The sequence below is a fragment of the Bos mutus genome, chromosome 22 (assembly GCF_027580195.1).
Source record: "Bos mutus isolate GX-2022 chromosome 22, NWIPB_WYAK_1.1, whole genome shotgun sequence".
Classification (NCBI taxonomy): domain Eukaryota; kingdom Metazoa; phylum Chordata; class Mammalia; order Artiodactyla; family Bovidae; genus Bos; species Bos mutus.
Window position 1 is genome coordinate 46,212,825 of NC_091638.1, and position 18,449 is coordinate 46,231,273.

General features: G+C 40.0%; 1 protein-coding gene across 1 annotated transcript in view; it reads right to left on the reverse strand.

Annotated features, from left to right (window-relative positions):
• Positions 1–1,453: 1,453 nt before the first annotated feature.
• The window catches only part of CACNA2D3 (calcium voltage-gated channel auxiliary subunit alpha2delta 3), a 901,045-nt gene continuing 884,049 nt past the window's right edge, over positions 1,454–18,449 (reverse strand). Inside the window, exons 36-38 of the mRNA XM_070359574.1 lie at positions 10,233–10,348; positions 9,938–10,017; positions 1,454–1,828 (exon numbers count right to left, since the gene is read on the reverse strand). Coding sequence (XP_070215675.1) covers positions 1,736–1,828; positions 9,938–10,017; positions 10,233–10,348 — 289 coding nt within the window. The 3' untranslated portion in view covers positions 1,454–1,735. The remainder of the gene's footprint in view (positions 1,829–9,937; positions 10,018–10,232; positions 10,349–18,449) is intronic.

The window sequence follows — 18,449 nt, forward strand, 5'->3', positions numbered from 1 at the left end:
TTTGGAGACAATTGGCATCAATCATTAGTACTGTCAGTAGAAGTTTTCAAAAACTGGCAATGGCAGGATAACAGAGGATATTCTATTACTCCATGCTCTCTCCGTAACGCTGACCCTCCCACACAGCGCTATAGCATGGGGACAGGTAGACACAACCGCCCTCTATGCTGGAACCGCAACTCTTGCTACTACCGTCACTTGCTTACTTGCTTAAATGTTTACTGAGGGTCTGCTCTGAGCTGGATACTCTACTCTTCTCTCCTTGGAGACGAGAATACAGCAGTGACAAAATAAAAAACAACAAATAAAATCCTTGCCTTCTTGGTGTTTATATTCACCTGGGGAGAGACAAACACTAAACAAATCCAGTGGTGATAACTGCTATGGCAGAATATCAAGCAGGGAAGAGAGAAGGGGTGAAGGCATGTGCAAGTTACAACTATAAACAAGGAGGTCAGCGTGGACTGCCACAAAAGAAGGACCTGAAGAAGGTAAGGGAGGAAAGCATGCGGGTATCTGGGAGAAAGAGCATCCCATGATGAGGGAATAGCAAGTGCAAAGACCCTGAGGCAGGTGTCCACTTAGCATGCTTGAGGAGTAGGAAGACTTTGTGGGTTGGAGAAATAGTAATTGAAAGAAGCATAACAATGCAGTACTATTATTCTTATAAATACTAGAATCATTATAGTATAAAGTAGTATGATAACATCAGTTTTTCTAAAATATCAATAGGATAATGCAGCCTTTAAGAGTGATTTCTCCACATGACTTTTAGATGTTTGTCCTCTAAAGAAAGGCATTCTCATTTCTACCTAGGCGCAGAAATTATTCCACTTGGAATGGTTATTTTGGAATCACAATCCAGTGGAATCTATTTTCTTTGGTTCACGATCCAGTGTTTTAATGCTTACAGGTCTGAGTAGTTTCACATTCTGTAACATATAAGACCGAATTTCATCTCTTGTTTATGAGGAAAGCTAGAAGCCAAATTCTCAAGCAATAAAGTTGAGTCATTTGTAGTCACCATTCTTTCCTCCTTCAAGTCTTCTCAGAACAAATTCCTAGGGTTTATGACTTCTTTATTTCTATTCCCAAATACTTCAACACTTAAATATTATGGAAGCTTGTGTTCTCATCCAAATTATGATTTCTATTGAAGTTTTGTTCAACAAAATTCAGGGTTCTGTGCAATAAATTCTTCTGATGTAGATGATATTTTGATTTACTTCTGTAAATATTTTTAAAACAGAGTAGAGCATCTAAACAATTGTTAAATGTTTGTCTAGAATCTGCTTTAGAGTAAAGTCTCTGCCAACAACCATTATTTTCTTGCCGTCTGGAATGGGTGACTTTTTCATGCACTTTTCAGTCTGTTTTCTCAGCAATAAAATGATAACAAAACCCAAACCAGGAGATTATGATTTTAACATACTTTATTTAAAAAGTACACAGTTTTAAATTGGTTTCAATGGGTTTCAAGCAGAAGGGATGCTGCCCACTTGCAGTCCCGTTTCTGATGAAGGATGATAATAATGTAGCAAACTCACATTTGCATGACTGGCAAAGTAAAAAGATAACTTTTCTGTCAACATATTTTTAAGAGTTTGTATCACGCACAGTTTAAAATCATGAGATGCTGATGGTTGGACTATATTTCATGTCTCCTATGTCGCACCATAGTTTGGTTCACAGTTTATCCATAATTTAGCATGCCAAGAGAACATCTCCATCAGTGTCACCTTGAGAAGAGCATCAAAAGCAGAGGGAACAGGATCAGGACCATCTTGGCCTTGAGATTCGGTGCACCCCCACACTCCCTCGCATTCTCCTACAGGGAAAGGCAGGGTTGGTTAGAGCAGAGACAGATTCCAAGATGCCTTAAACTTCCCAAGGTATGTGGCGTCCCCAGATCTCTCCCTGCTCTTCAGCATATGAACAAAATCATTTGGAATCTAGATAATGTCCAGGAAATGGACTTGTGTACATTTCATCACATTAGTAAAGACAATCTCTGACTTCACTTGTCAATGCATAAAATATGCAAAATGACTTTTTGCATACTACAATGCAGAACACTCAAGAGGTAAAGGACTGTTGGTAGAGATGTCTGTTGTGATTATTTTATAAAAGCAAAATATTGACCTTCTAAGTAAATGATCACATCTCAGATCATTTCAGAGACTTGGCTATGGAAGGTTTTATTAACACGTGTGACTTCTTTTTAATTTCAGGGAAGGGAGGTTCTGTTTTCCAAAAATTAAATCATATTATTTACTCCTTTCTGTACCATGATTTTCATCTACTAATTGACAGAAATTTCTCCATGTTCATTATTGTAAGTTTCTTTTATTCATTCTTTTTTTTTTTTCTTACTGATGGTTGTTCATCTTCTCAGGTGTTCTCTACTGTTACAAAGAGTGTTGAATGCAAGTCCTTCGCCAAACTTGGTATTTGTTCCTGCTCTGGCCTAAGGTAAAGATGTCCAGGAATAAGAGTGAAGAGCTAAAGGATATTTTTGCCTTCAATGGCTATTGCCAGATACTTCATTGGTACCTGTATTTTCTGATCATCCAATGACTTGTATCTTTCATGTCCTTGGTTAATTGTTTCTTTTTTTTTAAAGATCTTTTTTTAATATATATAGTTCATTTTTAAAGTCTTTACTGAACTTGGTACAACATTGCTTCTGTTTCTTAAATTTTGGTTTCTTGGCCATGAGGCATGCAGGACCCCAGTTCCCCAGCCAGGGATTGAACTTGCACCCCCTGCAGTAGAAGGCAAAGTCCCAACCACTGGACCTCTAGGAAAGTCTCAGAGCTTGGTCTATTTTTAAATGCAGTTTTTCTTCATTAATTTAAAGAGCTCTTTATGCTTTCATTTATAAATGTTCTCAGGTTCTATAAATTGGATACTGACTCTCAGTTATCCTTTTTACCAAAGGTTATAATTTTTATATAGTTAAATAAATCTGTTTTTCTTCCATTTTTTCTGGTCTTGGATAGGAAGGTCTCTCCAATACCTAGAATTTTTTTTTTTCTTTTAGAAATGTCATTGGCATATAATTGATCTACAATGTTGTATTAATTTCTGTTGTACAACAAAGTGTACTATATATATATGCATATATATGGTATGCATATTTATGCACATATATGCATAAAATACCCATTTTATTTTCCATTATGGTTTATCACAGAATGAGTAAAGTTCCTTGTGCTATACAGTAGGACCTTGTTGTTTATCCACCCCATTTATAATAGCTTTCACTTGTTAACCCCAAATTTCCAATCCTTTCCCCCCACCTCTATATCTGTCATTTTGTTTCTGTTTTGTAGATATGCTCATTTGTGACATATTTTAGATTCCACATATAAGGGATATCATATGGTATTTGTCTTTCTCTTTCTGATTTAGTTCAGCTAGTATAATAATCTCTAGGTTCCTCCATGTTGCTTCAAATGGCATTATTTCATTCTTTTGTATGGCTGAGTAATATTCCATTATATATATATACACACACTACACATCTTTATAGATTCATCTGTTGGTGGACACTTAGATTGTTTCTATGTCTTGCCTACTGTAAACAGTGCTGTTGTGAAGACAGGGGCGCATATATCTTTTCAAATGATATTTTGGTCTGGATACATGCCCAGTAGTGAGACTGCTGGATCATATGGCAACCCTACTTTTACCTTTATGAGGAACATCCATATTGTTTCCCGTAGCGGCTGCGCTAATTTACATTCTGATCACAGTGTAGGAGGGTTCCCTTTTCTCCACATTCCCTTCAGCATTGTTATTTGTACACCTTTTAGTGATGGTCATTCTGACTGGTATAAGGTGGTGTCTCATTGTAGTGGTGATTTGCATTTCTCTAATAATTAGTGAGGAGAAGGCAATGGCACCCCACTCCAGTACTCTTGCCTGGAAAATCCCATGGACGGAGGAGCCTGGTAGGCTGCAGTCCATGGGGTCGCTAGGAGTCTAAGTGATGATGAGTATCTTTTCATGTGCCTGTTGGTCATCTGTATGTCTTCTCTGCAGAAATGTCTATTTAGGTCATCTGCTCATTTTTCAACTGGGCTCCCTGGCTTTGTTTTGTTTTTGAGTTGTATGAGCTGTTGTATATTTTGGAAATTAAGCCCTTTCAGTTGCATCATTTGCAAATATTTTCTTCTACCCCTTAGGTATTCCTTTTGTTTTGTTTATAGTTTTCTTTGCTGTATAAAAGCTTATAAGTTTGACTAGGTCTCATTTGTTTATTTTTACTTTATTTCTATTGCCTTAGGAGAATGACCTAAGAAAACATTGGTACAATTTATACCAGAGAATGTCTTGCCTATGTTTTCTTCTAGGAGTTTTATGGTGCTATGTCTTATATTTAAACCTCTAAGGCATTGTGAATTTATTTTCATGTATGGTGTGAGGATGTGTTCTAACTTCACTGATTTACATCTGACTGTCCAGCTTTCCCAACACCACTTGTTGAAGAGGTTATCTTTTTCCCATTGTATATTCTTGCCTCCTTTGTTGAAGATTAATTGACATAGGCGTGTGGGTTTATTTCTCGGCTTTCTATCCTGCTCCATTATCCATATGTCTGTTTTTGTGGCAACGCTATGCTGTTTTGATTACTATAGCTTTGTAGCACTGTCTTAAGCCTGGGATGGTGATGCCTCCTGCTTTGTTCTTTTTTCTCAGATCAGCTTTGGCGATTCTGGGTCTTTTATGGTAACATATAAACTTTAAGATTATTTGCTCTAGTTCTGTGAAATGTTGTGGGTGTTTTGATAGAGAATCTGTAGACTGCTTTGTGTACTATGTCCATTTTAATAATGCTAATTCTTCCAATCCAGAAGTATGGGTCCAATCCCCAGAATTTCTTATGAGACCATCATTTACCATTCAGGTCCATTCTATGTTCTCCCCTTTGAACTGAACTTCTGTCATACGTAAGAGTATCTATTCTTTTCCACTGACTTCATCCTACTGGGTCTAGAACCTTAAAGAAAAAAACAGTGGTTTTTTTTTTTTTTTTTTGGTCATTGTTGTTGCTCTCTTGTTTTTTAGTGTTTATCATGTATCTAGTTTCCAAAGCAAGTTGTCTTATTAATTTTAAAAGATTTTTACTCTTGTGAATTTAATGCTAAGTATGCAGTTCCGCCAGGGACGGCTGCCGGGAGGAGCAACCCAACGTCCAAGGTGCGGTGGCTGCCCGTGCGCAGGAGGGCCTAGAGGAGCTATCCAACACTGAAGGTCAGGAAGGGTGGAGGTGAGGAGATACCCCTGGCCTGAGGTAAGAAGCGGTGGCTGCGCTTTGCTGCAGCAGCCGTGAAGAGATACCCAACGCCCAAGGTAAGAGAAACCCAAGTAAGATGGTAGGTGTTGCAAGAGGGCATCAGAGGTCAGACACACTGAAACCATACTCACAGGAATCTAGTCAATCTAATCACACTAGGACCACAGCCTTGTCTAATTCAATGAAACTAAGCCATGCCCGTGGGGCAACCCAAGACGGGCAGGTCATGGTGGAGAGATCTGACAAAATGTGGTCCACTGGAGAAGGGAATGGCAAACCCTTCAGTATTCTTGCCTTGAGAACCCCATGAACAGTATGAAAAGGCAAAATTATAGGATACTGAAAGAGAAACTCCCCAGATCAGTAGGTGCCCAATACGCTACTGGAGATCAGTGGAGAAATAACTCCAGAAAGAATGAAGGGATGGAGCCAAAGCAAAAACAATACCCAGCTGTGGATGTGACTGGTGATAGAAGCAAGGTCCGTTGCTGTAAAGAGCAATATTGCATAGGAACCTGGGATGTCAGGTCCATGAATCAAGGCAAATTGGAAGTGGTCAAACAAGAGATGGCAAGAGTGAATGTCGACATTCTAGGGATCAGCGAACTGAAATGGACTGGAATGGGTGAATTTAACTCAGATGACCATTATATCTACTACTGTGGACAGGAATCCCTCAGAAGAAATGAAGCAGCCATCATGGTCAATAAAAGAGTCTGAAATGCAGTACTTGGATGCGATCTCAAAAACAACAGAATGATCTCTGCTCGTTTCCAAGGCAAAACATTCAATATCACAGTAATCTAAGTCTATGCCCCAACCAGTAACGCTGAAGAAGCTGAAGTTGAATGGTTCTATGAAGACTTACAAGACCTTTTAGAACTAACACCCAAAAAAGATGTCCTTTTCATTATAGGGGACTAGAATGCAAAAGTAGAAACTCAAGAAACACTTGGAGTAACAGGCAAATTTGGCCTTGGAATACGGAATGAAGCAGGGCAAAGACTAATAGAGTTTTGCCAATAAAATGCACTGGTCATAGCAAACACCCTCTTCCAACAACACAAGAGAAGACTCTATACATGGACATCACCAGATGGTCAACACCAATATCAGATTGATTATATTCTTTGCAGCCAAAGATGGAGAAGCTCTATACAGTCAACAAAAACAAGACTAGGAGCTGACTGTGGCTCAGATCATGAACTTCTTATTACAAAATTCAGACTTAAATTGAAGAAAGTAGGGAAAACCACTACACCATTCAAGTATGACCTAAATCAAATCCCTTATGTTATACAGGGAAGTGAGAAATAGATTTAAGGGCCTAGATCTGATAGATAGAGTGCCTGATGAACCATGGAATGAGGTTTGTGACATTGTACAGGAGACAGGGATCAAGACCATCCTCATGGAAAAGAAATGCAAAAAAGCAAAATGGCTGTCTGGGGAAGCCTTACAAATAGCTGTGAAAGAAGAGAAGTGAAAAGCAAAGGAGAAAAGAAAGATATAAGCATCTGAATGCAGAGTTCCAAAGAATAGCAAGAAGAGATAAGAAAGCCTTCCTCAGCGATCAATGCAAAGAAATAGAGGAAAACAACAGAATGGGAAAGACTAGGGATCTCTTCAAGAAAATTAGAGATACCAAGGCAACATTTCATGCAAAGATGGGCTCGATAAAGGACAGAAATGGTATGGACCTAACAGAAGCAGAAGATATTAAGAAGAGGTAGCAAGAATACACAGAAGAACTGTACAAAAAAGATCTTCATGACCCAGATAATCACGATGGTGTGATCACTCATCTAGAGCCAGACATCCTGGAATGTGAAGTCAAGTGGGCCTTAGAAAGCATCACTATGAACAAAGCTAGTGGAGGTGATGGAATTCCAGTTGAGCTATTTCAAACCCTGAAAGATGATGCTGTGAAAGTGCTGCACTCAATATGCCAGCAAATGTGGAAAACTCAGCAGTGGCCACAGGACTGGAAAAGGTCAGTTTTAATTCCAGTCCCAAAGAAAGACAATGCCAAAGAATGCTCAAACTACCACACAATTGCACTCATGTCACATGCTAGTAAAGTCACGCTCAAAATTCTCCAGGCCAGGCTTCAGCAATACGTGAACCATGAACTTCCTGATGTTCAAGCTGGTTTTAGAAAAGGCATAGGAACCAGAGATCAAATTGCCAACATCTGCTGGATCATGGAAAAAACAAGAGAGTTCCAGAAAAACATCTATTTCTGCTTTATTGACTATGCCAAAGCCTTTGACTGTGTGGATCACAACAAACTGTGGGAAATTCTTAAAGAGATGGGAATACCAGACCTGATCTGCCTCTTGAGAAATCTGTATGCAGGTCAGGAAGCAACAGTTAGAACTGGACATGGAACAACAGACTGGTTCCAAATAGGAAAAGGAGTATGTCAAGGCTCTATATTGTCACCGTGTTTATTTAACTTCTATGCAGAGTACATCATGAGAAATGCTGGGCTGGAAGAAACACAAGCTGGAATCAAGATTGCCGGGAGAAATATCAATAACCTCAGATATGCAGATGACACCACCCTTATGGCAGAAGTGAAGAGGAACTCAAAAGCCTCTTGATGTAGTGAAAGTGGAGAGTGAAAAAGTTGGCTTAAAGCTCAACATTCAGAAAATGAAGATCATGGCATCTGATCCCATCACTTCATGGGAAATAGATGGGGAAACAGTGGAAACAGTGTCAGACTTTATTTTTCTGGGCTCCAAAATCACTGCAGATGGTGACTGCAGCCATGAAATTAAAAGATGCTTACTCCTTGGAAGGAAAGTTATGACCAACCTAGATAGCATATTCAAAAGCAGAGACATTACTTTGCCAACAAAGGTCCATCTAGGCAAGCCTATGGGTTTTCCAGGGGTCATATATGGATGTGAGAGTTGGACTATGAAGAAAGCTGAGCACCGAAGAATTGATGCTTTTGAACTGTGGTGTTGGAGAAGACTCTTGAGAGTCCCTTGGACTGCAGGGAGATCCAACCAGTCCATTCTAAAGGAGATCAGCCCTGGGTGTTCTTTGGAAGGAATGATGCTAAAGCTGAAACTCTAGTACTTTGGCCACCTCATGCGAAGAGTTGACTCATTGGAAAAGGCTCTGATGCTGGGAGGGATTGGGGGCAAGAGGAGAAGGGGACAACAGAGGATGAGATGGCTGGATGGTGTCACTGACTCGATGGACGTGAGTTTGAGTGAACTCCGGGAGTGGGTGATGGACAGGGAGGCCTCTCGTGCTGCGATTCATGGGGTCGCGAAGAGTCAGACACGACTGAGCGACTGAAGTGAACTGAACTGATGCAGTTCTGGGAAGAAGGAAACAGCAACCCACTCCAGTATTCTTGCCCGGGGAATCCTCTGCACAGAGGAGCCTGGTGGGCTGTGTCTGTGGGGTCGCACAGAGTCGGACATGACTGAAGGGACTTAGAATGCATGCATGCACTGGAGAAGGAAATAGCAACCCACTCCAGTATTCTTGCCTGGAGAATCCTGGGGATGGAGGAGCCTGGTGGGCTGCCGTCTATGGGGTCGCACAGAGTCAGACACAACTGAAGCAACTTAGCAGCAGCAGCACCATGCAGTTCTGGTTTCAAATGAAGTGGCTTTATTGTTTCCCGACAATCGTTCATATTTCTATTTTACATAGACCTTTTACTAGAGGTGATCATTGGATTTTATCAAAAGCCTTTACAGCATATGTTATTGAACTCTCCCTTGAACATAGAAACAAACATTCTCAATAAATTCCAAATTCTTCTTAGCAGTACACTGACTTTAAAATATTTTGTAGTATTTGGATAGTTTAAATAACATTAAAATTATTTGGTATTTACAGGTGACATTAACACTCAGTGGGCTATGGTGGCATTTTACAAAAAATAAATATCCTCTCAGTATCCCTATAATAATTGGTCTAGGCCAGTTTTCTATTTTTCAAGATGGAGGTGGAGTATTTTTAAATTGTAATTTTGTTACTATATTTAAATTTTTTTGCCTACAACTTTGAAGGACATAATTCACCTACATCTATAAGTTTACTTTTTTACTACAAGCTTAATTTTTTCTCTGATCATCACTTTTGGTGTAAATGTAGTGCCTTTATAGTTGTGACCTCATGTGTTACAGGGAGTTTAAAGGCTTATCATCCCACATTTAGATACTGCGACTCTTGATCTGACATTAGTATTGTGACTTTTGCTTTACATGATTTTTTCATAAGTAAAAGGCTGTCTAAAAGTAAGCAAGGGAAAATAACTTTAACTACAATTTGAAATAAGTAAAACAAGATGGTCAGAGCCACTTTATGTGTAATAGTGGAAAGTGGTAAAACTATAGCACATTTGTAAAAGGGAAGATAGTAAAGAGGCTTTTAAAAAATACATGTGAATATAATAAGAAAAGACTATTAAGTAAAGACTAAATAAGAAGGCATTGAGAGGCTGAATGTAGAGTACCATTAGCCTTCCAATATATTATTTCTTGGTTTGCCTGAAAGGGATGATTTTCTCAAGAGTAAACTTTTGAGCTATAGTTCTCTGATGGCTGTGAGATCCTCATGGAGAATCTGATGGTAAAAGAGTAGGAGGGGGTATCAGATTACCTCAGGATGGAAGCCATGACAAGATTCCGGACGCCTTCTGATCTTCTGGGCCTTTAAACGTTCACACTTAAGCGATTCATTATGTTGACTGTAGTTAAGGCATATTTCCAAGACGCTCCTTTTCCTTATTCTGCATTTCAGATGTCAAAACTTGGCACTTAGTTCCCTTAACACCTGCTCTCTAACAGTGGAAAGAATATCATCTCTCCCTCTCTGAGATTCCTCCCCTGGGTTTCCTACTGTTGCTCCCCCTTACCAGCTTCATCAGTCATGGCTGGACTGACACACAAAAGGATATACCTGATTTCAATGGGTGCCATGGTGATGGGGGCCACAGACTCACAGAGGCAGCTGCTGTCCACCACCACCATGAACAAATTGCTGCTCGGGATCTGCTGGATGACAAAGGACCTGTTGGAACAAGAGGCAGAGAGAGAGTGAGTGGTCATTTACCATCCCCCAAGTTAATAGCCATGAGGAAAACTTCCTCCAGAGTGGGACAACTGCTATAGTATTTTGGAAAACAAATTTCAGAGACTGGTTTACTACTCAAGTTGCCTGTTTCCATGAGGCTCTTCATTTCAAATCCAAAGCTTCACTAAGAAGACAATAGCTATGTCCATACGTAGCTCACACAACTCATCTTGGAAAGACTAGACTTTATGTGCATGAAACAGGAGAGTCAGAGTTGGCTAAATTACCTCAGTTTCTAAGCTCTAAGAGGTTATGCTTTTCCAAGACTCATTTTCTTCTTCTAGGGCTTAAAAACCATTGCAAGTTGCATTTGATGTTCTTCTGAGTGTATGTTTCTCTCCTCCTCACCTCAAGGATAGACTGAAGCCATGCCATAGTAATTATAAAAGAACATGAACTTCCTAGACCTTTCCCTCAATCACTTTGCACAATGTCTGCCCATAACAGAGGTATATTGCTTAGGATGAAATCAAGGCTAGTTGGTTAAGGAGCTCCAGTCGTCTCAGAGACCAGGTCATGCTGGCACAAAGGCCATGCTACTCATGATTTTGGTGTTCTCGCAAGGGAAGATGAGCACACACATTTCGACTCTGCCATCTTGGGCATTCCGTCCTCACTTTTTTTTTTTTAATCTTCTGGGCCCATATGTACACTTAGTCCAACATAAGTAAGTTTAATGATACCTCTTTCTCATCTGGCCCACTACACGAAATGACAATCATCATAATAATACTCCTTGAATCAGAAATACCAGCTCTTTGGAGGAACAAGTTGGAGAACAAATCCCATATTCTTCTAGAGCAAATAGATTAACTGAATATTTACCCCCAAGTCCAGAATCCTGTCACATAAACTTTTCATGATATTTTCACCAAATTCAGTTTACTCAGTTGAACTAGACCATAATCTTAAAAAAATGGCCAATTTCTCTATAAGTTATCTTTATTCATCTTCCTCTCAGTAAATGTATTCTATTCTTTAGAGTATATATAGTATAATAAGATATGACATGAATTTTTATGATCATGATGTACAAGCTGATAGAAATACCAAAAGTATTTGATGGACACATGACTTATTTATTAATAAAATTGAAAGCAAAAACTTTACAGACCTAAGTAATCCAGAATATGCTATTTTCAAATGCAGGGAACTGCAACACGTTCCAAAGAGCAGAAAGCATCAATTACATATTCTTTTAAAGTTGGATAAAATTAGAAATTAATAGCAAAAAATATAAACAATGGAAATTAATAGTTAAAAATACATCCAGTTAATCCTTGTGAATTTGAGAACAGCCCAATCTGTGCAGTGTGACCTTAAATATTTTTTATTGGGAAAAAAATCTGCAAATAAATGAACTGTGTTTTTGAAACAAGAAGCTGGAAAAGTGAGAACATAAACCTGTACCTGTATCCTACCCTCAGTCTCCCTTGTGGTGTACTGGGACTGAGGACTGATGCCCCTCTCCAGAGTCCAGCCCCCAGGCTCCTGCAAGGATGTGACTGATGGACGAGGAGAGAGGTGATCATTGCATATATAAGTGGTTCCTCCTGTCTTTCTAGCCATTCTCTTCAATTTACACAAACTCCCTTAGCTTACCTTTAGCTACTACCCTGTTTCCCTGTCCTCATTTACGGTACAACTCCTAAGAAGAGGTACTGACAATCGCTCTCTCTCTCTTTCATTTTTTTCTCTTTCCCTCTCTTTCAGGTTCTCTACTTCCTCACTTCTTTCCTTTCACAAATCTACTCCAATAAGGTTGTTGTCCTTACCACACTCTTGAATCGGTTCTTATCAAGGACACCAAATAAACAACCACACTGCCTTTCTTCTCAAATCTCTTTGCCTCCACTTTCTCCTTACCTGCTCACTGTCTGCCCCCTGACAGCAAAGTGTGGTTTCCATGGGAAAAAAGCTGCTTGTGTCTGCCCATGGTGACCTTTTATCCCCAGCACCTAGAGTTATGCCTGGGACAGAGCAGATGCTCAGTAAATATTCACTGAGCCAATGACAGAATGAATTTATAAAGATAAAAGAAGAAGAAAATGCAAGTAAAAATGTGAAGATAACTAGAAGAATCAAACTCAGGCTTAAAAGAACAAGGACATAAGTCTACTTCTGACACTCCTGATCAAGAAAAAGAAGTTACAAAGTTACAGTAAAACCCAAAAGAGACAGAGGCATTGTAAACCTTTGAGTATTATGTATATCATTACAAATAATTTGAAAACTTAGAGCAAACACACGTTGGAGGATAATGTATAAATTATCAACATTTGGTCAGGCTATAAAAACACAAGCAAACCAACTGCATGAAAAAAATCTGAAATGCTCATTGAGAATCTACCCACAAATCAAAACTACCAAATCACCCAAAGAACAGATATCACTGTGTTTGTAGAAAATCCATATGAACCCACTGACCAACTATTAGAACACAGAAAAGAACCAAGCAAGTTAACCAGTTACATAATCAGCATATAAAACCACAGTCTTTCCTTGACGCTGGCAATAACCAATGAAAAACTACTTAAGAAATAAAGAACCATTGATAGTATCAATAATTACTGTGAAATGCCCAAGAGTAAATCTAGTAAAAGATGTTTCTCTATGAAGAAAATGATCAAACTTTACTAAACATAAAAAAAAACACTAATTCCACAGCGGTGGTGAAAGAGAACAGTTATATATTAAAGGTGTCATTCTCCTTCAAGTAATCTTTTAATTCAAAGTAATCCCAATAAAATCCCAACAGGAATTTTGATGGAATTTGAGGTGATGATCCTAAGATTTCATATAAATATAGTCTGGACAACTGTATAAAATTGAGTTTATAAGAAAAAAAGAGAGAAGAAGGAAATTGTTTGCCCCTAATTAGTATTAAAACCCATGAGATAATTTACAGAAGAGGAAACACAGATGGACAGCTGATATGTAAAAGGGGTCCAATCTCACTAAAATTAAGTATGTGTAAATTAAAATGAAATTGAAATAATCAAACTCATTTTTTACCATCAGAATGGCAAAACTTTATGGTAATATCAAATGACTGAGAGTTTGAAGAAGTGACTATTATTTTACACTGTTGGTGGGAAAGTAAACTTTTATAGGCAATATATGAATAATTTGTTACTGTTTCAGTGAAAATGATTTAGATCCTACTTTTCCAGTAGTTTTACTTCTCAGTAAGAGAAATTATTGTTCAAGAACCCAAGAGGACATATAAAGATGCTCTTGGTAACCTTGTTCCTGGAGAGGAGGAAAAAACAAAAGCCATCTGCAAGTCCATCAGTAGAGGAATGATTAAATAAGCAACAGTGTATCTCTTCCATGGTTTACTTGGCAACACTTGAAAGGGTAAAAGATGTCTATGTAGTGTTATAAAAGATATCCAAAACATAGTAAGTGGGAAAATGATGTTGCAAAACTATACACAAATATTTTTAGGAACATTTCAAAATACTCATCTCTCAGTATTTGATTCTGCTACAGAGAACAGGAAAAATAAATGGGATGGATAAGACTTATCATTTGCGTTAGGAATAACATGAGATAACACAGAAGGAATAAATGTTCAAAGCAAGTGGAACACGTGGGTAGAACACAAAAAAGATCAGAACATATGATGCGTCTTTCTAATGATAAAAGAAATGTAAGGACCAAGTGAAATTAAATATTTTTTAAGGCACAAATCATGTCATCTCCAAACTGACAGCCATCATCTATGTTCTCCTTCAAGTCAACCCATTGGCAACTCCCTTTCTCTACCTGAGACACATAGATAGAAGTCATGGCTGCTCAACAGATTAGAGGTAGTTTACAAACTTGACCTTTTATCTCTCCAAAAAGCAAGCATGTATCGGGTCCATGCACGTTCTGTCTACTGAACCCCCATCCCTATCCTCAAGTTTGATCCTCCTATCATATCATCAGTGGGAGAGAGAGCAAGGGAGGAGGAGATGGTGGGGAGAGAACAGGATGGCAGTGGTGGAAAAGAGGAGAAGACTGGGAATAATTATCCATGGAAACGAACGTAATCTATAACACTGGAGTTCTCTATAAGGAGAATGTATACAGGTATTCTTCAAACATTTATAAAATGGAATATTGTGCTGGGAGCAAAGAACATTGATTTTCTTATTTCACAAAAGAGAAAACTGGGACTCAGAGAGCATAAGTAAACTTCTATAGAAGCTGTATGAAAAAAGACGTGATTGTGGCCATTTCAAAGATGGGGAAACAATAGATTAAGTGACTTCCCAGAGAAACACAGGCAGAGCTGCACACCTCTGGAGCCCAGGCCTGTTGTGGGACTGCAATCATAGGCAACCAGCTTTCTGTCTTGTACTGGAATTATTAGTGCTCAAGACCCTTGAGGGCAGACCCAGACTCAATATGGATGCTTAATGACGACCAGTATAGGACATTATTCCTTTTAACACATTACCCCGTAAGGTGAAGACTTCCCAAGTGTGCTCATGAAGCTCCACAGTAAGCCCCACTTATACCTCGAGTCCTAGGAGATGAAAATCTTTGCAGGCAGCTATTACTGCAGTGGAGGAAAACAACCCCCTATGAAGGATTTGCCAGCGGAAAGATTAACTGCTTTTCCATATTTTAAAGACTTACTGTCTGCTTATTAACATGGTTCTTTGGCGGGGTCTGGCCAATGTTAGCTGTACATTTATGTGCACAATGTGTATTTATGGCCCAGGGTGCAGGGTTGAACTTCATAAAACACACCTCCATCCAGCTGGGCCCAGCAGCCAGACTGACATCACTGTGGAGAGGACTGTGGCCTGGGGGGTTGGCCTGCGGGCCAGAAAAGGCGGAAGGGAAAGGCCTCAACAGAGAACCACAGCGGTCGTTTCAGCAGAGATAGGTCAAAATGCGTGAAATAAATTAGGTCCTCAAGGGACACAGAGTAGGGAAAAGGGAAGCAGTTTTGATGTGTCCATTGCCGGAACTGAAATAACCCAGTCCTCCCTCTTCCATCCACAGCAGACAGAGAAAGAACTACAGGAAAAACGATGATGCAATTTTAAGACAGCCTTCTTTGACAAGAGGGAGTAACTATCTGCCAAGGGGGCTTTGCTACCCCGATGAGGAAAGTGGCTGCACTGCTCCCCCGCAGTGCTGCCTGGACAAGTTCCCAGAGGACCCCAGGATGCACGCTTTGGGAACTTTTAATTGGGTACAAAATAATGGCTTAAAAAATAATTGGGCAGGACAGAATCTTGAAACCTTTTAAACTTTTTTTAGCCTTTATCAATTTTTATCATTTACAAATTTTCCATATTTTATCCAAAGATAAAGGACAATGAGTAAGTCACAGGGAACTGATTTGAATCTGACAATGATCATGTTCTGGGTTGTAGTATTCTCAGAGTGCATCGGGTATGGATCTCAGAGTGGCTCTCCAAAGGACCCTACTCTCTTTGGAGGTGGGGAGATGCTTGTTTCTCCCAATGTGCCCCTAAATGTCCTACACTGACCCAGGCCCATAAATTGTGGAGAGCAAGCACTGCATGACAAATGGCTTAAATTTAAACTAGAAATTAAATATGGAGGCTGTCTTCCAAATCATAGCCATGGTATCCTGTGGCATGGGAGAAGTAAAAGGGGACACCAGCGCTTACTCATGGTTCAGTTCAAACAAGGTGAAAGAATGAACAGCAGGGCCTCCCCTGCTCACACTCGGAAGTGTCGGGGAAATTTCACAGGTGAATCACATTAGCGTGTCAAGGCACATGTAGTTCTAAAACAGTTAAGCTGCTTCAGAGCACAGAGAAAGAAGAAAATACTTTGAATGCCTTTTATCAAGGGCCTTGATATAAAATCTGACCAGAAAAGAAAGGAAAGCTATAGAATAATCTCTTTTTATGAATACTGATGCAAAGATCTTACATGAAATGCAGCAAACACACTTCGGTAGGATACTCAAATATAGCACAGGGCATGAGGATTAACCCAGGAACGCAAATAAACAAGCTTATTGAGCTGTCTCAGAGTAATAGAGATAGCAACACGAAACAAATTTTTGGGGAGGGGGGGCACATGGAACATCTTGTGAGATCCTAGTTCCCTGATCATGGATCGAAGCTGGCCCTCAATGGCAAAAATGCAGAGTTCTAGCCACTAAACCACCAGGGAATTTCTGAAACAACTTTTTGTCTCTATTTTCAACCCCACTGTATTGAATTCTTATTTTCTCAACTCGAAATGATACTGTGTATAGATTCTCTAACTTTCTGACCACTTGAGGTTAATAAAATTAGTCCAATCTAGTTTACTGCTTTAATGTCGTATCTAGTTTGAAGCTCTACACTTGTCATTCCTTCAAGGTTCTATTTTCTAGCTCCTTCAGTCATTTGGGATGGGGAAATGGAGCGGCAGAGAAGCAAGCTTTTCCTACCCACCAGGCCTTGGTGCAATCTCTCACCACAGCTTTTGTAACAGTTTGGCCTTTGGTGTCCTCCGTGTGGCTCAGCACCCCAGTGCTGGCTTTTTTGTGAGGTTGTCGTGGATTCCCCTGAGAACCTAGAGCTCCTCAACACAGCTCCAACACGACCATCCATGCAGTTCTTGCCTTCAGCATTCGCCCCACAGCCTCTTGCCCTTAGTGCGTACCTCACCTGGAGAGCAACCCTTTGTTGAGTTTAAGCAAAATGCCGACAATCTTCCATACTGTCCACCTGGCCCCTGGGAAACAGGTATCTTTGCTGGCCCAGCCGTAGGCCACTTGCTCTTCCCCCAAGCCTAGGCCTCTCTCTCCAGATCTCTTTTGCTTAGATAGGACACATCATCACATCTGACCCAGCAGACATTTGGCCAGTGCTGGACTTGCCCTCTTTCAGATGCTCCCAAAACACAGAAGACTCTTAGAGAATTTCCCACCACCCACCTGGACCCTAGCAGGAAAAAGTATTCCCTGGAGGAAAACACCTCTTTCTATGAACCCCGATCTTGCTAGGCCCCTCACTCACTTCTTGTGGTAGACTAAAGATGGACCAGTTGTTAACCTTCAAATAAACTTGAGGGTGGGGGTTAGGGGAGGGTTTCCAATTCTAAATTCAGTTCAGTTCAGTTCAGTTCAGTCACTCAGTCGTGTCCGACTCTTTGCGACCCCATGAATCGCAGCACGCCAGGCCTCCCTGTCCATCAACAACTCCTGGAGTTCACTCAAACTCACGTCCATCGAGTCGGTGATGCCATCCAGCCATCTCATCCTCTGTTGTCCCCTTTTCCTCCTGCCCCCAATCCCTCCCAACATCAGAGTCTTTTCCAATGAGTCAACTCTTCGCATGAGGTGGCCAAAGTACTGGAGTTTCAGCTTTAGCATCATTCCTTCCAAAGAACACCCAGGGTGATCTCCTTTAGAATGGACTGGTTGGATCTTCTAGAGCCAGCTAAATGGTTTTTCCCTTTAGAAACTGTGGTGCTCACATCACTTTGTCCTCAGTCTGGGGCTACAAGAAGGCCCCACTTTACCTTTTCACATCCTTCCAGGAAATGTACTCATGTAAGACATCCTATCCAGAGTTGGAAAAGAGCCAGCACTGTGGGATCTGTCTAATAGATGCCTACAAGACATTTGACAAAAATTCCACCCCTGAAAACAGTCCTCAAGAGAACAGAAATAGGCACTTGATTGTGAACCAAATTTAGCATCATACTGCAGGATAGAATACTCAGAGCTGTCTAGAATCAGAAGAAGTCATGGAGGTTCATTTCCCCCTTTATTGTTTGCCATTGTTTGAAAAACATCAACCTCTGCAATTAAACCAGAGAAATGAGCGATGATTAAATGTTGGAACAAAGGAAGTATTCATAGGTACCTAAAACATGCCCTTATCCCCATTTTCAATAATTATTCCTCCTGGTTTCCTTTATCTCCTACTGGTGCCACCATCTAATGAGTCACACAAATTAGAGATCTTGAAGTTATTCACAGGGCTTTCCTCTTTAACATCCCATGCCCTGATTTGACCATTTCCTCAATACCTCTCAAACCCACCCTTTCACGTCCCATCCC